The sequence below is a fragment of the Rhinatrema bivittatum genome, chromosome 1, assembly GCF_901001135.1.
Source record: "Rhinatrema bivittatum chromosome 1, aRhiBiv1.1, whole genome shotgun sequence".
Taxonomy (NCBI): Eukaryota; Metazoa; Chordata; class Amphibia; order Gymnophiona; family Rhinatrematidae; genus Rhinatrema; species Rhinatrema bivittatum.
This window is the reverse complement of record NC_042615.1, coordinates 226,892,668-226,916,432: the sequence shown is the minus strand read 5'-3', so window position 1 is coordinate 226,916,432 and position 23,765 is coordinate 226,892,668. Positions and strand designations below refer to the sequence as shown.

The following is a 23,765-nucleotide window of genomic DNA, read 5'->3' as shown; positions in this document are numbered from 1 at the left end:
CCCTTTTACAGGGTAAGAAGCAAGATGTCATCCAAGTGTGCCATGGGTTTTTCCTGTCTAGGCCATTTAAATGAAAAAGTATCGCACGCATGCACTTAGGCAGGAGCATCGCAGGAGCGGCAGCATCTGCCACACATCAGTGGCTTCCAACCACTTGAGACTACTGGCAGTGTTTGGGGTGAGTGAAGCCACTTGTGGGAACATAACAGTACCCCCTCCTCTAAGACTCCTTCCCAAGCCTCTTTTCTTCGGCTTCTGAGAAGTTACATTGAAGTTACATCTTTACCATCAGGGAACTCGGGAGAATTTACATAATGCCCAGGAATACTTTAATTTCAAGCTTGAACTGCAGAAGTTTTCACAGGCTGGTCCTGCTCTAAAGACAAGAATTCTTTGGCAGGGGAGAGACGTGACTTATAAGTTCCAGGGTCATTGTGTTGAATGAAAATGGCTCCTGCCGCCTTGGCAGTGGCTTCTACATTCACGATGATAGACTTTGGAGATTTGGAGTGGTCAACACAATTGAAAGAGACTATTGTTCTTGGTTGTCTCTCATAACATAAGCTGGAAGAGGATGAATACAAGACTGACAGATCCGGTAGTTCAAGCTGGGTAGTTTAGAGTGGAGCAGTCAGAGATGAGGCAGCACAATGCTCCTGCAGGATGGACCCCAATGGTCAATCTGTTGTTTACTCCAGTTGATGGATGGTTGGTGAAGTCTAAGCCAGGGAAACTTATGCACAAGAGGACTGGATGCCTTAGGTAGCATGTAGAACTGAAGATTTTCTTGATAAGATCCTATCCTCATAGAGATGGAAAAGGTTGCCACAGTCACATGACTAAGTAAGGGTTTTCTGTAAATGGAAGAAATAACACAAGGAGTAGTCAAGCTGGTAGTAGGGCAGCCACATTGGTGTAACAGAGAGTCCTGAATAAAGTTGTCTCTGACTCTGGTATCTATTAAGGCTTCAGTTTGAACTAAGTGTCTTCCAAAGTTGAGGGACACTGGCTCCATTCGTTGTGGAGAGGGGGCAGGGTGGTGAAAAATTGCCCTCCCAACTAGTCATATTTTCCCAGAGTTTCCAGGTTTCTCAGGGCACTGTCTGACAAAATATCCCTGTGCTGGACAGTAAAGGCAGAGGTTATGCTGTCTTTGCCTTTGTTTTTCATCTGCCAAAAGTCGGACATTGCCCAGTTGTATGGGCTCTTCGAAGACAATGACCCTCACTGGTTCTGATGCAAAGTCCAAGAGATTCAGAGGCTTGGGATACACGGAAGTGGTCTGATGGGAGGTCTTCCTCTCACGGACTTGTTTCTGGAATCTCAGATCTATACACATAGCCAAAGCAAGTGCTTCAAGGAATAGAGGAGGGTCCCACGCTTCTAGATATCTTTTATTCTCCCAGATAATCCTTGCCAGAAAATGGTGGTTTGGCTATTGTCACCCCAATCAAGTTCAGAAGCTAGGGTATGGAATTCTACTGTATACTCGCCAACTGAGCAACGGCCTTGATGATTATGAAGGAATTCTGTGGCAGTGGACGAGACACATCCGGGTTGGTCAAAAATCAGGCGAAATTGATGTGTGAAGTTATCCAAGTTCCTCAAAGTTTTGCCTTGTCAGCAGTGTTATTCAACCTGCACTTGGCTCTAATTTCAAAACTCCTTGCCAATGTTACAAATGGATATAAAATATATGCCGACGGCATTCAGTTTTACATTCGCTTACACCCTACATGGGATATAACCCTTGAACATCTTCAGCTTTGTATTTCCTCAGTTAAACAGTGGCTACATCAAAACAAACTTTCCCTAAACACTTCTAAAACTGAGTTTATATTGATTCATAGGACTCATTCTATCTGTCAGTATGATTCTGTTTCTATCGATAACTTTACTTTTCCTATTAATGTCCCTATAAAAAGTTTAGGTGTCTGATTTGACCCTTCTCTTTCTTTTCAACCACAAATCAAATCTATAATCAGAGCTTTTTTTTTTTTTTTTTAAATTATGTGTATTAGCAGGTTTATGTTATCTTCTACATTATCAAGATTTTCTCATTATTGTTTGTGCGATGATCTTCCCCCACATTGTCTACTGCAATAATCTTTATTTTGGACTTTCTACTGATTCTTTATATTCATTACAATTGCTTCTTAACTCTGCTGCTAGATTGATCACTGGTGTTAAATGTAATGATCAATTCACTCCTGTACTTGAAAAGTTAAAGTGGCTACCAATCCAGCAACGAATGCATTATAAAATCAGCATGACTATCTTTAATTTATTAAGTGCAAATTCTTGTTCAAGGGCAAATGCCTTGTAAAAATATATAAACCATCACAAGAATTGAGATCTTCTCAACGTGGACTGCTGGATATTCCATCTATTCATCACGCCCATCTCTCGGTAACAAGGGACTCTGCTTTTTCGGTTGCTGCACCCATTTTTTGGAACTCTTTCCTAATGGTACTCCGGTTACAAGATTGCCTCAAGAAATTTAGACTTCTTTTAAAAAGCTTTTTACTAAAGCAGGCATTTTCTTAATAACGGTTTGCCAGACTTTTATTAGGTTTTGCAGCTTGTGATCTTTTATGTTTGTTTGTTTATTTAGTCTTTTAACTGTCTTATGTTTAAATCTTGATATTTATGTTTTTATTATGAATTTTACTTAAATTGTAAATCACTTAAGCCTTTTTTGTGTTAAGTGATTAATACATTTTAATAAATGAAATGAAATGAGAAATAAGTAATCTTGCTACCTCAAAGGGGAAGCCAGGCTAGAGCAGGACCATCCAAGAGTGAGAGATTATACGAAATCTTGACACGATCAGAAAAAATACGGGCTAGCTGTAACTCAAAATGCATCTTGCAAACATTAAGAAACCTTCTGCACCCCTTAGGGTCACCACTATACCTCAGAGGTGGAGGAAGTTGTATCATGGATTCCATGGTCCAGAGAGATGCCGGTACAGGATTCACCAGAGCTGGTGTTGAGACTGAGGCCAAACATTAGGCTTGTATCAGATCTAAGCATTGAGACAAGGCCTGTAGTAATACATTTACTTGATCAAGTTGCTGCTGGGCCTGTTGCATGAAGCTATTCAGGAGACTATTTGATTCAATCTTTTGCTCTAGAATCTGAGAGGCCAATACAGCAATGGCCTATTGTGGAGATGTGCAACGTGGATTTTAAAAAGCCATGAATTACATGTGTATTCATGTGAGCATAGGCAGTGCAATTTGGCACATTATGGGGAGGCCCCAAACAGCAGAGACATCTGTTATGGTGTCATTTTGAAAGAGCAATGGGGACATCTCTTGAACGCAAGCTTCTTGTCTGCCATTTTGAAGAGGACCAAGGCCAAATCAAACTCAACTTTTTTAAAGAGAGTCTACAAAAAGTACCATAAATAAATTAAACAAAGATTTAATGAAGATTAAACAAAGAAAGTAAAAAAGCCATCAGGAAACAAAAAAGATGATGAGCAGCTAGAAGAGAGAGCCAAAAAAAAGTCCTTTCACACTAGTGGAAGAAAAAAGACTGAAGAGACTCATATGGAGTTTTATGAGTTCTGAGAGGGTTTATCCAATCCATTTCAGCACCTTGGATGACATTACCCACTTATGTGACTCATCTCTGTCCTGCTTGCCTAAGAGAAGCAACCTTCCTTCTCTGGCTTCCCATAGTAAGTACAGAGGGTCAAACAGGCTCTGTGGTGGTGCTTCTGATTTCTCCTAGCAGTAAGTGTTCCAGTCTGAGAGAGCAACCCTCACACTCTGGGTCAGTCTTTCTCTGGAGGAAAGAGAACCCTGATCTGATGTTCCAAGTATGTACAAAGATCTTGTGCAAGAGGAGAGATATGTGAGCTGTATAGAAAAGAAATAAAGAAGTAGAGGAGTGTTGCCCATCTGGTGCTCTGATTCAGTGATCCAGAAGTTCAAAAGAGGAAGGAAAGAATTGTATAAGGAAAGATTCAAGAATCGGAGAGTCACATATCAAAAAGGGTCCTTGGGAGTCAAAAAGTCTTAAACCCCAGGAGAAGGAGTGAGGGGATCCAAGGAAGGTCTAACAACAAGAATTAGAAATCCCCCTTGTAAAATGTCAGTCTCTATTTGGAGGACTTTTCCTGCTAAAAGACTGCATCATTTGCCGTTTTCTGATATGAACTGTTTTGTAATGACATCAAAACACTGTGTGCAGTGTCTTCTTGGAGCTGTTTTAATCGAAATCCTTCTCTCCATTGAGGAATCCATGTCAGGGTTAGGAGAGTCAGTCAGGGATTCAGCCCTGGTATTGTGTGGTGCTTTCCTAGCAAAGGGATGTATGATGGCCCCTTAAGTCTCTGAAGTACCCTTGCCTCTTTCACGTGAGAGAAAAAAGGATTACATATGGGAATTTATATACTCAACTATTGAAAATGGTATAGCCACAGAGAAGAAGATAACAGGGCAGAATGGATGGTCCAATTCACCTTTACATGCATTCATCTATTATGTTACCTTTAGAGCCTTGCAATGCAATCAGTTGGATCCTATTTTGCCCTACTTTTTGATGTAGTACATGATTATTTGTCCAACTGAATATTGGTAATTTTATTGGTCACCCAATTTTTTATGGCCTTTATATCACTCAGAACAAAATCTCACCTCCAGAAGGATGGTGTGACATGGCAACTTCTTGAATCAACAAGGGGCTCAGGACTGAATCCCTCCTAAATAAGTCTCCTTACCCAGTTTGGCTGAATTTCTGGTTAGAATAATTTGAGACTCTGAAATTTGGAAGGGCATACCCTAGCAAACTGAAATGATACAGTAACCAGGTTACTTGAATGACAGTAATTTGTTCATGACTTGAATAAAGTCCCCTTGGTTAGAGTGATCTGAGAGTACTGCAATTTAAATTTTCTTACTGTAACTTGAGTTTATGTGATTAATTGTGGCAAGATTGCTTAATGCTAGAATACTACTTGAAATTCATTAAAAATTGAAGCTGAGGTTAAAGTACAATCTTTATCATCAGTGGTCAAAAATTCTTGAGACTTTAGCATTTGAGAAGTGATCCACATTGTCATTCATCAAAGTGATAAGTGTTTGTGATCATTAATCAATAAAATTATGCTTTAACCTTAATTTCAGCTTCCTTAAATTACAGGTGCTGTGCAACTGGAATCCTAAATCTTAAAAAAGTTATGGGAATACTTTTGAAATTTGTAAATACTCAAGAGTTGGCAAAAGAAGAGTCGTGTTCATATGCATGACTAGTCAGGATGTTTAACTTTTGGAGAATAACATTTTATTATTAAAAGGACAGAAATAATTTGGTTTTATTTTGGCCTAACTTGCATTGTCCAAAAGACACTACACGTACCCCATCTTTTATGTGAATGGACAAATAAAAAGAAGGGCGAATATGAGATTTTTAAAAGTATTTTACATAATTTTCCTTTGGTGTTTATTTATTTTTATTTATAATTAATATTTATACTGCTTCTCTTGAACAGCTCTGAGCAGTGTAGAACAATATAACATAAAACAAAGATTTAAAAACATAACATACAGTAGAGATGTATATGTATTTGAGTTATTCGCATTCAATTATTTTAATTTATAAATTTACAAATTTTGGATATTCTGATATCCAGTCTTTTGGACTGAATTTAGCATTTTCTTTTTCTATTCTTACTTCGTAGGACTTTACTGTAGTTATCAATTTTTTTTCTTTACCTTGAATCACAAAATTAACTGCCTGTCTTTCTGCTTGAGTACGTTGGCTATAGTTCTGTGCATTGATCTGAGGCAAAGGTCTTCTACGTCCCATAATAGAAATCACATGCCCTTTGTTATAAGAGAAAAACATTATATTGGGATGATTATTTTACAACAGTTGGGAATGTATACAACAGAAAATTCATTTTTTCTAAGTAACTCTAACATGCTTCTAATAATTGCTATAATTTGGAATATGATGCAAATTATAATATGGAACCAAATATTAGTTTATTTATGCAATAACTAGTGAAAAGTGCCTGGCATTGCTCAGGTAGTCTTGTTTATAACAGCCTGTATGTGTGTACAGATGTGTGTATGTGCCTGTAGGGGCCTATGACTGTGTGTCTGCTTGTGTGTGCATATGTGTGAGGGGGGTGCCTGCACCTGTGTGTGCGCATCTCTGCCTGTGTATGTCTGTGTGCATGTGCATGTGTCTGCCTGTGCCTCTGTCGTATGTCTGTTTTTGCCTGTGCGTGTGCCTGTGTGTATGAGCCTGTGTGTGTGGGTACCTCTGCTTTTATGTGTGGGAGGCCTATAGGGAGATATCTCATGTTTACCACTGATGCGCCAATTATGAATTATAATAGCCATGTATAGGCTAAATTCTGACAGGCTCCTAAAGGGCACTGTCACAGCAAGAGAAGGAACTTTGTCCAGGTGAACTTTAAAAACTTGTCTCTATGGAAAATGAAGAGGTTTTGTCCTGATACACTGAAAGATACCTTATCAGATGTGCCTGTTTGTCAGTTTCTGTGTAAATATAGAATGTACACAGAGAGGCAACAACTTAAGATCCTAAGTAAGTGACAGGGACCACCAAGCAAGCAAAGTTCAGAAAGACCGCATCACCCTTAGAGGGGGGAGGGGCAGCCTGAGGCTAAGAAAAACACTCTGACATACTGCTTGCCATGCAGGATAAGGTTTATGGCATGTTTTGTTACTACAAAAAAAGCCCAAACGTATTCCAGAACCCTCACACTGTAAACACACATCAAAAGAAAAGGGTATCACTGGTCAAAATTCATACACATGTAATGAACCACATATGTCAAAAGGAACTCAATTTGTAGGACCTATAACTCGATAAATTTGGCTATCATTCAAACTCATACTTGGGTACAACGGTCCATTTAATTTATTAAAACCAGAACCAATTTTTTAGTTTTTTTAGTTTTATGTTTTATAGAACCCAAAAAGTTCATTTTCAATAAAAGCTATATCAATAAACTGAAGCTGACGCACACACACACAATGGATGTCCTTGCAAATCCTTCTGGATAGGTTATGATGTAATAATCGCAAATCACCCATTTTGCATGAATACTACAGGCTCAATAAGGCAATAATACTTGCAAAAATAATAATGTGGACCTCTGTCTTCTTATAGTTTCAAAAGCTCATCAATAATAGAGAGATACTCATCTGAAATTAAATGGCAAAAGTCCATTCCAAAAAATGTCCCACAGGACAGCAGGATGTTAGATCTCACATATGGGTGACATCACAGGATGGAGCCCAAACACGGAACACTTTCTGTCAAAGTTTCCAGAACTTTGACTGGCCCCTACTGGGCATGCCCAGCATGGCACTAACCCTGCAGCCAACAGGGGTCCCCAATTTGATAGGATGGAAAGAGACAAATAATTGAGTGCTCTGTCTATGGGCAGCTGTACGGTCTAGGTAGAATGCTAGAGCCCATTTACAGTCAAGGGTATGCAGAGCCTGCTCTCCTCGATTGGAATGGGGCCTGGGAAAAAAAATAGGTAGTATAATGGATTGATTGAGATGAAACTCTGAAACTACCTTAGGTAAGAACTTAGGGTGAGTGTGGAGTACTGCCCGGTCCTGCAGAAGTTTAGTGTAAGGCGGATAGGTAACTAGGGCCTGTAACTCACTAACTCTGTGAGCCGAAGTGATTGCCAAAAGGAAAATCACTTTCCATGTGAGATAGCGAAATTCGCAGGATTGGAGAGGCTTGAATGGTGGTTTCATGAGCCGACCCAAAACTAGGTTGAGGTCCCAAGAAGGGGCCGGAGGAAGTAGAGGAGGCTTGAGGTGAAGCAAGCCCTTCAAAAAATGTGTTACAAGGGGTTGTACTGAAATAGGAACATCCCCAACACCTTTATGGAAGGCGGCAACCGCACTGACATGCATTCTGATGGAGGAAGATTTTAGACCTGACTCTGATAAGTGCCAGAGATAGTCTAGAAACTTTGGGATTGGACAGGTAAAGGGGTCAAGGGACTGAGAAGAGCACCATGACGTAAACCTGTTCCATTTGTAAGAGTAAGAGTTTCTCGTGGAAGGCTTCCGCGAAGGAATCAGGACACGGGAAACTGGTTCAGAAAGGTTAAGTGGCTGAAGGATTAACCTTTCAACATTCATGCCGTCAGGGACAAGGCTTGAAGATTGGGGTGGCATAGGCACCCATCGTTTTGAGTGATTAGAAGCGGGTCTTTTCCCAAGGGAATGTGCCTGCGAATGGAGAGATCCTGAAGTATTGGAAACCACGCTTGGCGCGGCCAGTGGGGTGCTATCAGGATCTTGGTTCCCTTGTCCTGACGTAACTTCACGAGAGTCTTCGAGAGAAGTGGAAGTGGAGGGAATGTGTATAGGAGACCGGTTGCCCATGAGAGGGAGAATGTGTCTCTTGGCTGATAGTGTTGGCTGCAAGTGAGAGAGCAGAAGTTGTCTACTTTGCGATTTTGAGGTGACGCAAAGAGGTCTATTTGAGGATAACCCCATTGGAGGAAGATCGAGTTCGCTACTGAGGGGTTGAGAGACCACTCGTGCGGTTGAAAGGTGCGACTCAGCTTGTCTGCCAACACATTGTCCACTCCCGGCAAGTAGGTGGCCCTGAGGTACATCGAGTGGGAGAGGGCCTCCGCCCATATCTGTGCAGCTTCCTGACACAGAAGGTAGGAGCCTGTCCCTCCTTGTTGATGTACCACATGGCCACCTGGTTGTCCGTCTGGATCAGGATGACTTGATTGGAGAGGCGACCGTGAAATACCCTGAGAGCATATGTGATTGCTCGCAGCTCCAGGAAATTTATTTGGTGTTTGGCTTCCTCTGGAGACCAAGATCCTTGTGTCAGCAGATCGGCCACGTGGCTCCCCATCCGAGGTTGGAAGCATCGGTGGTGAGAGTTATTTGAGGGTCTGGAGCCTGGAAGGGCAAGCCCTGGAGGAGACTGATCTGATCTTTCCACCAGGCGAGAGACAGACAGAGTGAGTCAGTTACGTGGACAATGGTCGACAGGGGCTGAATGGATTGAGTCCATTGTGACCTAAGAGTCCACTGCATGACTCTCATGGCCAAGCGGGCTATTGGGTGACCTGGTCTGAGGACGCCATGTGTCCCAGGAGGATGAGAAAGCAATGTGCAGTCGTGGAGTGTTGAGACTGCAGCTGGTGTGCCAGAGACACAAGAGTGAGAGCTCGCTGTCGAGGCAGGAAAGCCTGCCCCAAGTCTGCCCCAATGAAAGTCTGCCCCAATGAAAGTCTGCCCCAATGAACGATAAGGTTTGAGATGGGACTAAGCAGGATTTGTCGTAATTGACAAGAAATCCGAGTGAAATCCGAGTGTGTAAGGTGAGATGTAGGGAAGACAGAGCAGCTTGCTGAGTGGGAGCCCTGATTAACCAATCGTCTAGGTAAGGGTAGACATGAACACCTTGAGTCCTGAGGAAGGCTGCAACTACAACGAGGCATTTTGTGAAGACTCGTGGTGCAGACACAAGGCCGAATGGAAGCACTCGGTACTGATAGTGCTTGGAGCCTCGAGAAACCTCAGGTATTTGCGATGAGATGGAATTATCACAATATGAGTGTATGCGTCCTGGAGGTCTAGAGAGCAGAGCCAGTCTCCTCTTTGTAGAAGAGGAAGAAGAGAGCGCAAGGTTACCATTTTGAACTTTTCTCTCTGGAGGTACTTGTTGAGGGCACGTAGATCCAGAATTGGACGAACGCCTTCCGATTTTTTGGGGATTAGAAAGTACCGGGAATAGAACCCTAGGCTTTATTGAGAGTATGGTACTGGTTCTATTGCTCTCGACTGGAGAAGGAGGGAGACCTCCTGCTCCAGGAGCAGTGAGTGGTCAAATGTTTTCCACGTCAGTAGATGTGGGGAGTGCGGTGGAATGGAGAGAAAGTTCAGATGATAACCTTGAGCAATTATCACTAGGACCCACTGGTCTGAGGTGATTGAGTGCACCTGTTGTTGAAATGGCACAATCAACCTCCCACTGCTGCTGCTCTCTATGTGAGAGTCAAAAACCGGAAGCAGGGCCTGGCTGAGGGGCTGTTGTTTCCATGTCTGACGAGACTGGGCTTTCTGAAACGGTCTCGTAGAATGGGTTCTGGTTGGTGGCGGGTAGGACTTCTTCGGGCAGAAGAATGACTTCTTAGAGTACTTCCAGAAGGGCTGTTTGGAAGAGTACTCTGAAGGCATCAGAAAGAGCTGTCTTAGGGTCTCACGATGGTCCTTTAGTTCCGCCACTGTCCGTTGAATCTGCTCGCCAAACAGATTGTCTCCTACACAGGGGAGGTCGGACAATCAGTCCTGAACTTCAGGGTGAAGGTCTGAAGACTTGAGCCAGGCCCATCGTCTTGCCGAGATAACAGCTGCAGATACCCTGGTTGCAGTGTCAAAGATATCATAAGATGATCATATCTCATGCTTGCCTGCCTCAAAACCCTTGGTGACTAGGGTTTGTAGTTGCTCTTGAAATTGCTGAGGCAGGGAATCTGTCAAGTCTTGTAGTTGCTTAAATATGACCCTATTATATTGGGTCATATAGAGCTGATAAACGGCAATTCGAGAGATGAGCATTGATCCCTGGAAGACACGGTGACCAATGGCATCTAGAAACTTCTGTTCCTTGCCAGGGGAAAAAGAAGTGTGAGGTTTTGATCTCCTTGCTCTTTTCTGTGCAGATTCTACAACCACAGATTGGTGATCCAATTGAGGTTTTTGGAAACCTGGAGCTGACTGCACCAAAAAGGTAGTGTAAGCTTTTCTGTGGACTAGAGCAATGGAGCCAGGATGTTCCCAGTTCTTCTTGAGGAGATCCAGAAGAACCTGGTGGATAGGGATAGAGGTTATTTCCTTGGGAGCATCCAGGAATTGCAGCAACTCCATCATCTGATGCCTATCATCCTGTTCAGTCTGTAATTGGAAGGGAACCAATTCAGACATTTCCTTCACAATATTTATAAAGGAAAGGTCCTCTGGAGGAGAATGCTTTCTACTTTAGTGGGTGAAGGTGGTGAAGGCAAATCATCCCTGACTGGTGAGGAATCATCAGTCCAGGTATCATAGAGATCAGCACCTGTCCCTCTAGGAACTAGAAGGGGACGGGTTGGTGGGATACCTGAAGGTCCCGGTCTAGGCTCCGAAGGAATCGAAGGAATAATTGAAGGCACCGATGAAGGCATCGAAGGCACCAGTACAGGCATCGATGGATGGCTCGGTGGCGCCAACGGACATATTGGAACCAATGGATGGATCGGTGGCGATGGCCATATGGGCATCGATGGCTGAGGCAGAACTCCCGATGGAGGGATGCGGAACGGTGTTTCTCCTCCCGATGACAGAGTAAGCGGGGAGGGCACCGGAGCCATCGGTGACCCGGGGTCCATCGGTGGAAAAGCAGCAATAAGCACTTCCATCCTGGAGAGCAGCGGTGCCAACGCTGCTGGAATCGGGTCGGTTCCACAATCAGTACTGGTGTCGGTGCCAGAGGAACCTGGGGTCGTTGCATCGCATTGTCGATGGCTTCCTGAACCATCCGGTCCAGTTCTTCTCGGAGACTTGGAGCAAGTAGCCCCGGCTCCGGCACAGAAGAAGGAGGCAGAGGCATAGCCGGAGGGACTACCATTAAAGGCGGAGTCGCGGATCCCGATACCATAGCTGAGAAATGTGTTCACATGAAGTTAGGCACCTATACTAGGGAGGCTTAGTGTACATGAGTGTGCCAAGACACAGCAACAGCACTGCCTCATCAGTTTCAGAGCCACTGCAGACTAGGGTTACCAACTGGTTTCAGATTTACAGGGCATGATGATCCAGTCGTGATCTTACTCCCCTGCATGCAGGTATTTATAGTCTTGCAATAGGAAATGCAATAGGGAAATCAGAAATCAGAACAAATTCCAGCACGTAATGACTTTTCATGGCTTATTCTGTTTTACTAATTGGAGGTGTAATGGTATTTTTATTTTATAAACTGGTGCAATATTTACAGCATTGACTTTTCATGGGTAGGGTTGCTACTGTTTGAGTGCTGGCAGTTAGTAGTCTTTTGGTATATTGCAATTGTAATACAGTTTACTCATGACTTTCTGAGGGCCAAGCTCATACCAAATACAAGTTATAATAGACCTAATACAAGTTCAGATATTGAGAGGAATAATATACTATTATAAGTCTTTCTATTACTCTCCCTGGTTACAAGAGACCTCTTGTAACCAGGTCTCTTGTAACCAGGGAGAGTAATAGAAAGACTTATAATAGGCCTATGAGTTCCAAGCATCTCTTTTCTAGTGTTTTCTGCTTTGTACCACAGTAGTGTATATAAATATATATGTTGTGATTATTTTTATCTAAGAATCTCCTTTTTCTTGTAAAATCTACTGTAAATGCATAACTTTTAATTGTGTGTGGGGAGATCTGTGGGGAGGAGGGGGAGCGAAGGCTCTAAGGGTCACCTAGGGTGCCTAATTCCCTTGCACCAGCCTTGTTTGCATGTGTGGATCCACTGTGCTTCTGCCATGCTTTCTCTCTAGTACTTCCTGTGGGAGGCCATTCCATTCTGTGAACATAGTAAATGATGGCAGAGAGAGATCATTTTGGCCATCCAGGTTGCCTAGTGCACACTGAAAAGTATACGTCCCTTCAGCCTTCCACAGAATATGATCACCTGTCAGATTTCTCCTTATCTGGTACAGTCTTTTTCCTTTATACATCACCATCTTAGGCAGAAAAGCATAAAGCATACAAATTCTACACTTAGTTTCCGTCAGCCCTCCTTCTTTCCCTTGCCTAAACACAGTTGTCCTTCATCTATCTCTTTGAAGGCTCTTATCTCTTAAGGGCAGGAGGCCCAACAATTATAGTGCTAAAGGAGGGCCTGCCAGGCTTGGGTTATCCTCTCCTGCTGACGCTTGATGTCAAGGATGGGGAAGAGGCAGCCCTTCTCTGACACAAATAGCTCAGCTAGCAGCTGAAGGTTCCAGTGGGAAAAAAAAGTTGGGCTTCTTTGCTCATGTTTGCATGCAATCCTGGAAGTGGAAGAAGTAGGCATGGAAGTTACGTGCATAACTTTCATGCACACAAAATATGTGTACATAATTGCAAACATACATACATAGGTTAAGGGGCAGAGATACACGTATTTTATAAGTTGTGCGGCTTCCACTGCAGCTATTATAAAATACAAGGATAACCTTAGGTGTGCCCATTTATGCATATCTTCACCCACTTTGCTACTACTGAAAATTGCTCTCCCTATGTACTCTGTGGACTATACCTTTACAGTCTTGTTATTTACTCTCGTCTTTCTCTTATTCTATCTGCTTGTTCCTTCTTGTTTAGTCTTATGTTTAGTTGTCTGTACTCTGTCTAACTTGTTTCCTATTCCTGATAAAACTGAGTGAATCAAATATGTCCCAACAAGGTGTTTCTTTAATTGCTATTACAGTGGTCATATTCTTTTATTTTTCAAGATGAAGTAAGATAATATTTTAAAGCATAGAAAATAGAAATGTAACACTGACTAATCAAGTTAGCACAACGTAATCTACTTGTCTCCAGTGAATATATACAGAGAAAAATCTATGCCAGACTTTAGAAAATCTTTCAACATATTTTAACCATGTGTAAATAAAAAAATGACATAATTATATTTTGATTTTAGTAGTTGTTTAAAAATGGAATTTCAGAAAGTATTCTGCATAAACTAATCCTATGCCATCCTAAATGTTTAACACACTTCATGTAAAAGATGGCATTATTCTCTTTAAAAAAATTCTTAGTCTAGATTAATATCACTTTTAGCCCTTTGTAATAATTTAATGATTGCATATATTACCTTTATTGTGGCATTGCTGGATTGTTTTCTGTGTAAAATCTCGCACCTTCTTGTATTTCTCTAGAAAGCTCTCTATAAATTGACTGGCTTCAAGAGGGCTAATTCCCAGACATTGTGCAAGATGCTCCTTACCTAAATAATTTGCAAGATAAGACATTAAATAGATGGTGAATCAAAGATTTCTTCATTGAGACATCATATCTATAGTAATAGGTATTATATATGAATGAGTTTTCCATTCATTACTAGTCAGACAGATATTGCTTGCCTAATCCTGTCTTTTTTTCTTTTGACCTGGCAGTTGCCTCCTGGCTTGTGGTTTCTTTGGACTTTCAGCTCAACTGGAAACAGGGCTGGGATCCAGCACCATAAGTCTTCCTTCATAGCTACCTGCGGATTTGTATCCCTATTTTATATCCCCTCCTAGCTCACTTAGCCCAGACATCGCATTAACAATCTTCAGCTGGTGGCCATGTACCAGGGCTCCTTCTGGAATCCTGCAATCATGAGCCCTGAATTTGTCTGTTGTGCAATGTCTGCGAGTCTTTCCCCAAGTGAGCTGTGAACGCTGCTTCTGCAACATCCCCAGTCCTGGCTGGGATGGAGAAAGGAAGATCAGATCCACTGTATTATCCTGTTCTAATCACTTTTAGTTTTACACAAACATTTATTTTGTCCGTATATTTTTCACTTTATATACACATTGAAAATGAAGTTGAATTTAGCTGCCATTCAATAGGCAGTTGAGAGAAGAGGATATGAAAAATCTGCTACATAAGAAAATGCCATACTGGGTCAGAAGGGTCCATCAAGCTCAGCATCCTGTTTCCAACAGTGGCCAATCCAGGCCATAAGAACCTGGCAAGTACCCAAAAACTAAGTCTATTCCATGTTACCATTGCTAATGGCAGTGGCGATTCTCTAAGTGAACTTAATAGCAGGAAATGGACTTCTCCTCCAAGAACTTATCCAGTCCTTTTTTAAACACAGCTATACTAACTGCACTAACCACATTCTCTGGCAACAAATTCCAGAGATTAATTGTGTGTTGAGTAAAAAAGAACTTTTTCGATTAGTTTTAAATGTGCCCCATGCTAACTTCATGGAGTGCCCCCTAGTCTTTCTATTATCCGAAAGAGTAAATAACCGATTCACATCTACCCGTTCTAGACCTCTCATGATTTTAAACATCTCTATCATATCCCCCCTTAGCCGTCTCTTCTCCAAGCTGAAAAGTCCTAACCTCTTTAGTCTTTCCTCATAGGGGAGCTGTTCCATTCCCCTTATCATTTTGGTAGCCCTTCTCTGTACCTTCTCCATCGCAATTATATCTTTTTTGAGATGCGATGACCAGAATTGTACACAGTATTCAAGGTGCGGTCTCACCATGGAGCGATACAGAGGCATTATGATATTTTCCGTTTTATTCACCATTCCCTTTCTAATAATTCCCAACATTCTGTTTGCTTTTTTGACTGCTGCAGCACACTGCTAAACCACAACAGTAATGGAAGGTGTCAATACTAATAGATTTACATAACTAGTATGGGGACTAGACTTCTGCTAAGAATTTATAATCCCATGCTTTCTAGGTAGGTGTTCCCCCTGCAAAATCACTTTTACAGTTTCTTTATCTGTTTCTGTGAATGGCACTCTCATTTTCCCGGTTACCTCAGCTCATAACCTTGGGTTCATCTTTGATATCTTTCTCTCTTTCTCTACACATATCTAAACTACTACTAAAGCATGTTATTGCTTCTTCTGTAATATTGCTAATGTGACCTTATCAAAGAAGCTTCCTGCCTGTCATGGTGCCAGGGGGAATGGATGTTAAGACTGATGCAGATATTCTCCTGTGTACCTATGATAACCTGGACACAATGGGGGAAAGGCCCTATCACCTTTCCCAGTAATCCCAACCCTCTGCAGGGTAACTTGAATAATTCCATCCTGCCAAAGCATCTCTTGCAAGATTCTGACTCCAAATGTATATACCTTTACACATATATTAACCTTATTTCTTTTGTATTCCAGGAACCTCAGAATATGATGTACAGTATCAGATAAGTATTGCACACCAAACATTTTCAATTTAACAGAATGTACTGTCCATACGTTCTGATTCTTTTCCCTGAATCTGTCTTTATATGTTTTTCAGATGATTCAGTCCTGGATCCTCAGAATCAGTAAGAATGTATTAGTAACTTGAGGTGAATATTCAAAAGGTTGCTCGCATAAAATTGGCCTGTCGCATGTAAGTAGCCTCTACTCAATATTCCATATTTTATAAAAGTCCAAAATACACAATGTATGTTCACTTTTGCATGCACAGATACACATACAAAAAAAGGAGCTGACTAGGGGTTGTTCCTAGATGGGGCCAACAGTTACATTCATTGCTATTTTAAGAGACACTTACATGCTGTCACGCTTTAGGGAGGTGAGCCCTTAGGCTACTGACGAATTGGTGCAGCCTGGTTCATGCAAGCACAGACTGGGCTCCAACAAAGGGCAGCTGAGTTTTGCAGGCTGTGGTTGGGGCAGAAAGAGACTAGGCAGAGACAAGGAGTGAGCTGAGGTCGGGACTGGCAGAGTTCAGGCAGAGCAATGTTGAAGGTCAGCAATGGGAGGACAATCCAAAGGCAAGGATATGCAGGGTAGGCAGAGCAGGGTAGATAAAAGCAGAACTGGAATGGAGGCAGGAACTGGAAAACAGGCAAGAAGACCAGCAGGGACAGGAGTCAGGATCAGGAGCAAAGACAACATCTAGGCAGAGGTATCTAGAGGGAACTATTGCTGAGGCACTGGTTCACCTAATCCAGGGAGAATGGTGATGTTATCAACCAGCGCCCATAGGAAATCCTAAATGCAGGGCCTATAAAGACTCAGGAGCTGCAGTCTACTTCCTAGTCAGAGCAACTGGATTAAGCCTGCTGCCAGAACTATGTCGGGGAAGCCTGAGGTCAGGAGGTCGCCACTCGAGAAGTAAGGGGCATTACACACACATACATTTTCTAATTTGCATATTTTTACATCTGCTAATTATCTGGCATGATGTTGGGTATTACTGACTGGGTGGGAGGTCTGGGTGAACTGGGGGGAGTTCAGGCTGAAGAACCAGGAGGGTCTTGATGACCTGGAGAAGGACTGGGCAAACTGGTGAACTATTTGATAAAACTGGTAATTTCATTGACGCGAGCATGTTATAAAATATACCAACTTATGCACATCAATTGGAACTTATACAGTTAAGTTCTATTTTACTTTCACACGTAAAATATATGCACGCATAATTTTAAAATGGGTGGGTAAATTATGTGCGTTCAATGCATTCATATATGTGGTTTCAATACATTGCATGTAAGCTTATATACGCATGTGTATTGTATAGAGGCGAAGCTAGGATCTCCAGCGCCCGGGGACCAATGAATGTGTTGTCTCCTATGCGCCCACCCTTTCTCCCCCACCATCGCATCACCGCATGGCACCTCTTTTCACTGGGGAAGAGCAAGAACCCAGCCCACACATCACCACATGGTGCCGCTGAGCAGGGCCACAGCTGGCCATTTCTCATTCTGGTTTTTTTTTTGCTTTGTTTTTTACATTTTATTTGTATTCTTTTTCTAATCAGGGTCAGTGCAAGGGTATTAGGCACCCTAAATGAATCTTACAGCTTTAGAACCAGCCTTCCCCTCACCATGGCCCTCTACACGCACAATTTCAAATTATGCATTTATTATAAAAGTTTTTACATGAAAAAGGACACTCAAAATACAGTCTTTTGAAATAAAAATATCACAACAACATGTATGTTATATTTACATGTACTGCAGTAGTGTCAACCATAAAACCCTGCATAAAAGCCAAAAAGACCCTTGGAACATATATGAAATTAGGAATATTGTAACGCATGTTGTGTGTGGGCTTGGTCCTCAGAAAGCCATGAGCACGCCTGGAAGACCAGACCTCAGAGCTTGTGAGTTTTAAGCTCTCCCACCATAAACATCTGCAGATGAATACGAGCTGCTTAATCACCTGGAAGATTTGGAAAATAGGTCATGAAGGGCGATTTTAAGATTTAGAGATGTTCCAGAGGACTCCAAATTTGCTAATTGTAGGCAAGTGGTAATCAGTAGGGATGTGAATCGTTTTCCATATCGTCTTAACGATAGAAATCGTGTGGCAGGGCAAGAAAATCGTCTTAGGCACGATTTTTTAGTTAAAAAATCGTTAAAAATCGTTTTTTCCGATTAGTGCGCACTAACTCGAGTTAGTGCGCACTAACGGGAGTTAGTGCGCACTAACTGGGAGTTAGTGCGCACTAACTGAAAATGATACAATTTGACACTTTTCAGGTCAGTTTAGGTATGAATATGTATTCCTATTGGCTGCCCTCTTATTTATTCATGTTACCAAGTTTCCTACTGACAGTATATGGGGGATGGGAAATGGAAACAGTTGGTAGCTTGACAAAAGAAGTAATGTGATCAGTCAATGTGACTAGAACTTGTGCCCTAACCCTGATACCAGGGGTATTGTGATCTTCCTGCACACAGTACCCTATCCCTATTAATACCAGGAGTGTTGTGATCTTCCTGCACACAGTGCCCTATCCCTAATACCAGGGGTGTTGTGATCTTCCTGCACACAGTGCCCTATTCCTGATACTGGGGGTGTTGTGATCTTCCTGCACACAGTGCCCTATTCCTGATACCGGGGGTGTTGTGATCTTCTTGCACACATCCCGGTATCAGGGATAGGGCACTGCATGCAGGAAGATCACAACACTCCTGGTATTAATAGGGATAGGGCACTGCATGCAGGAAGATCACAACACTCCTGGTATTAATAGGGATAGGGCACTGCATGCAGGAAGATCACAACACCCCTGGTATCAGGGATAGGGCACTGTGTGCAGGAAGATCACAATACCCCGGAGGAGTGAGGGTCAGGCAGCTCCCCCCTGTCTGTGAAGCCAGCCTCTCACTAGTAATGCAGGGAGGGAGCTGTCTCAGACTTCACCATCCTCCCCCCCCCCTTACCCACACACCATTCACTAGCTGGGACATGGGGGAAGTCAGGAGTGAGGGTCAGGCAGCTCCCCCCTGTCTGTGAAGCCAGCCTCTCACTAGTAATGCAGGGAGGGAGCTGTCTCAGACTTCACCATCCACCCCCCCCCCTCACCCACACACCATTCACTAGCTGGGACATGGGGGAAGTCAGGAGTGAGGGTCAGGCAGCTCCCCCCTGTCTGTGAAGCCAGCCTCTCACTAGTAATGCAAGGAGGGAGCTGTCTCAGACTTCACCATCCTCCCCCCCCCCTCACCCACACACCATTCACTAGCTGGGACATGGGGGAAGTCAGGAGTGAGGGTCAGGCAGCTCCCCCCTGTCTGTGAAGCCAGCCTCTCACTAGTAATGCAGGGAGGGAGCTGTCTCAGACTTCACCATCCTCCCCCCCCCTCACCCACACACCATTCACTAGCTGGGACATGGGGGAAGTCAGGAGTGAGGGTCAGGCAGCTCCCCCTGTCTGCGAAGCCAGCCTCTCACTAGTAATGCAGGGAGGGAGCTGTCTCAGACTTCACCATCCTCCCCTCCCCCTCACCCACACACCATTCACTAGCTGGGACATGGGGGAAGTCAGGAGTGAGGGTCAGGCAGCTCCCCCCTGTCTGTGAAGCCAGCCTCTCACTAGTAATGCAGGGAGGGAGCTGTCTCAGACTTCACCATCCTCCCCCCCCCCCCTCACCCACACACCATTCACTAGCTGGGACATGGGGGAAGTCAGGAGTGAGGGTCAGGCAGCTCCCCCCTGTCTGTGAAGCCAGCCTCTCACTAGTAATGCAGGGAGGGAGCTGTCTCAGACTTCACCATCCTCCCCCCCCCCTCACCCACACACCATTCACTAGCTGGGACATGGGGGAAGTCAGGAGTGAGGGTCAGGCAGCTTCCCCCTGTCTGTGAAGCCAGCCTCTCACTAGTAATGCAGGGAGGGAGCTGTCTCAGACTTCACCATCCTCCCCCCCCCCCTCACCCACACACCATTCACTAGCTGGGACATGGGGGAAGTCAGGAGTGAGGGTCAGGCAGCTCCCCCCTGTCTGTGAAGCCAGCCTCTCACTAGTAATGCAGGGAGGGAGCTGTCTCAGACTTCACCATCCTCCCCCCCCCCTCACCCACACACCATTCACTAGCTGGGACATGGGGGAAGTCAGGAGTGAGGGTCAGGCAGCTCCCCCCTGTCTGTGAAGCCAGCCTCTCACTAGTAATGCAGGGAGGGAGCTGTCTCAGACTTCACCATCCTCCCCCCCCCCTCACCCACACACCATTCACTAGCTGGGACATGGGGGAAGTCAGGAGTGAGGGTCAGGCAGCTCCCCCCTGTCTGTGAAGCCAGCCTCTCACTAGTAATGCAGGGAGGGAGCTGTCTCAGACTTCACCATCCTCCCCCCCCCCCCTCACCCACACACCATTCACTAGCTGGGACATGGGGGAAGTCAGGAGTGAGGGTCAGGCAGCTCCCCCCTGTCTGTGAAGCCAGCCTCTCCCTAGTAATGCAGGGAGGGAGCTGTCTCAGACTGGTATCAGGGTTAGGGCACTGTGTGCAGGAAGATCACAACACTCCTGGTATTAATAGGGATAGGGCACTGTAAGAGATGACTGTAGTAGATTGAATAAAGATCTGATGTTTCTGCTCTCCTCACACCAAACAAAAACAACACACAAGCAGAGAAGCCCTTCTTACAAAGCTGAGCTAGTGAGTTAAGTAGGAGGAAAAGTAAACATACTGGTGCCAGTGTGGCTACTTAAAAAATACACTTACCAACAATCAATTACATATATTTGAACTGTGTACAGTTCCAGCCAGGACCACCTTTCTAAAATGCACAGTGATTGGCAAATTCAACATGCACTAGCATTTCAGGTGCCTGCTAACAAAAATAATAAACAAACAAGTTCTAGTCACGTGAGTGCTGATCATTACATTACTTTTTTTGTCAAGCTTCCAACTGTTTCCATTTCACATCCCCCCAACCATATTGGTAACATCAATAGATAAGAGCACAGCCAGCCAATAGGAATACATACATACATATTCATTCCTAAGTGACCTTTACTGACCTGGGAAGTGTGAACACTTTGTTTCATTTTCTGTTGGTGTTCGTTAGTTTCCAGTTCCATTTCCCATCCCCCCAACCATCACCTCAGTGGTAACCTTGGTAACATCAATAGATAAGAGGGCAGCCAGCCAATAGGAACACATATTCATTCCTAACTGACCTTCAGTGACCTGGAAAGTGTTTATTTGTATCATTTTCAGTTAGTGCGCACTAAATCGAGTTAGTGCGCACTAACGGGGAGTTAGTGCGCACTAACTCGAGTTAGTGCGCACTAACACGATTTAACGATTTTTAACGATAAATCGTTAGAATTTCTATTGTATCGTGTTCTATAACGATTTAAGACGATATAAACATTATCGGACGATAATTTTAATCGTTGAAAAACGATTCACATCCCTAGTAATCAGCAGGGATCCGAAGTCCTGCAGAGGCTTCTTGAACCAGTGTCAGATCGTGTTGCATTACAGGTTGCAAGCTATCCTTCTGACCAGGCAAAGGTAGCCTACATCGTCTCTCTTCTCACCAGATGCAACGACCCTTCAATGAATAACATATCCATTTTCATGGAAAACTTCTGTAGAGTTTTTGAGGAACTAGGCCATTCCTCCTCCGCTGTGGCCAATCTTTTGCTCTTCCTCCAGGGATCACAATCAGTAGATCAATATGCGATCCAATTTCGGACATTAGCAACGGAACTACACGGGAACAACAAAAGTCTCATGGTAGTATTCTGGCAAGATTTAACCACTCCAATCAAGGATGACGGGATGCAAAATCCCCACAACACTGAGGTCAATCCCGTACCAGTCCACGCCTGGCTCATAGTGTTGCACTGGTGGACACTTGGACTGAGGGGAAGTTGATGCTAACTGTGGGGAGGAGCCCCACAGGTCTCCACCATTGGTAGGTGAGGCTGGTGAGGAGCAGAGACCCCACTGGAGCTTCACCACTACCAGTCCTTGTTCCCCTTAGGTTGAGTCCTTGGTTACCGTGGCTGGCTCTACTTATGTGGGGCCTCTGCAGCGAAGGAAATCCCAGAGAAGGAGAGATGCTGGAGAGTAGGCGAGTTCAGGAACAGGCTGCTGATTCAGAGAGCAGGTCCCCAGCAAGGGATGAGACAGGCAATGTATCTCATGGTCAGGTTCCAGGCAAGGGTGGAGGCAGGCAGCATATCTCATAGTCAGTATCCAGTCCGAAGTCAAGCCAAGGTGATCCGAGAGACAAAGGGAAAGGCAAGGAACTCAGGAAGCAACACCAGCACTAAAGAGCAAGGAGACCCATTGGCAAGGCAAGGCCTGTAGGCAGGAACTTGCCTAAAGTAATGCCAGGATAGTGATGTCATCCACGGGACCTGGTGGTACTTTCCCACCGCGGGCCCTTTGAATGTTGCGAAGAGGCATTTGTGCGCATCTAGGGAGCCTTGCAGGAAACTGTTGGGATGGCGGGGCTCCCGAGGAGGAAGCAGCGGAAGTAAGGTGATGGCAAACTGCAGTTAACAGCGGCAGCAGCTCCCTGCCAAAATGAGGAGACCCGGAGCAGGCCCAAAATGAAGTTGGGTGAGCGAGGCCAGTCACAGGTTCCCATGGCCAGCAAGTGTAACACATAGGTCAGAAAAGGGTGCTGAATCCTATCTCAAGGAGGTGAATATCTCCTTCTCTCTGGAGAAGCCTATGCAGGTAGACCAGTCCTGAATTACTGAAGAAGAATGACGCCAACATCTCCTCCTTTATTGTGACATGCACCAATGTGATGCCCAGGCACCAATGTGGTGCCTGGGCATCACATTGGTGCATGACAAGTAAGACCAGGAAACCTCAGTGCACAGGGCTGGTTGGAGAGGCAGACCTAGGTCTCTCTAGTCATTCTCCTCTCTCTCAGATAGTCGTGCTGATATTCCTTCAGACCCACACAGAACATCTTGACCGTCAACAAAATCTCCCAGTGGATCCTTTGTCTCACCCTCTGCTCATCTCCTCGATCTATGGCAAATCACTGTCTGAGAAAATCATAGCTGTAAGCGACCTCTGACCCTCTCTTGCATCAGGAACAGATCTCATTCATGTTCTCAGACGTTCAGTTATCCTGCTGATCTTAAGATTATCCTGGCTCCAATGACATGGTCCCATGGTGGATCGGTCGACAGGAGACATACAGTCCTGGAGTCAGGGCTGTTTCCAGCATTTCCTGCATCAGCTGGTTTCACCTACACACTTCCCTCTCTCAGAGATGTACTTACATCCTGAGCTCCAGGGGGCATATGCAATATGCATCCTAACTGGATGTATTATTTAAGATGCCTGCAGAACCCTTCTGCCTCAATAGACCTATGATTGCCCTACAGAGGTACAACCAGGGAAAATGCCGCCACATGAGAGGGTCTATCCACTATCTGTGCCTAAGACTTAGGACATTTTCCTATACATCATAGAGAACTCAGAGAAAGGCTTTGTTGTGAATGAAGAGCAGCTGGAAAGGGGGTGTTGTAGACACTAACTCTTGGAGTGGTGCAGGACTGAAATGGAATGTGGATGGTCCAGTGAGGCTGGAATGCTAGAACAAAGTGCAGGCTAGGCTGGAGCACAGGAATACTGGAACTGAGTGCTAGTAAGGGTGGAACTGGAACCACAGGAACAGAGTGAGGTAAGCGTGGAACTGGAACACTGGAACTGAGTGCTGGTAAGGGTGGTACAAGACCACAGGAAGAGAGTGGAGGTAAGCGTGGAGCTGGATGCAGGTAAGTGTGGAACTGGAACACAGGAGATGAGTGCTGGTAA

The 23,765-nt window shown here is 44.2% G+C and overlaps 1 protein-coding gene across 1 annotated transcript in view; it reads right to left on the bottom strand.

The window, feature by feature from the left end:
- The window catches only part of POLN (DNA polymerase nu), a 419,903-nt gene that overhangs the window by 103,604 nt on the left and 292,534 nt on the right, over positions 1–23,765 (bottom strand). The window contains exons 19-20 of the mRNA XM_029592374.1: positions 13,865–13,996; positions 5,728–5,838 (exon numbers count right to left, since the gene is read on the bottom strand). Of these exons, the coding sequence (XP_029448234.1) occupies positions 5,728–5,838; positions 13,865–13,996 (243 nt within the window). The remainder of the gene's footprint in view (positions 1–5,727; positions 5,839–13,864; positions 13,997–23,765) is intronic.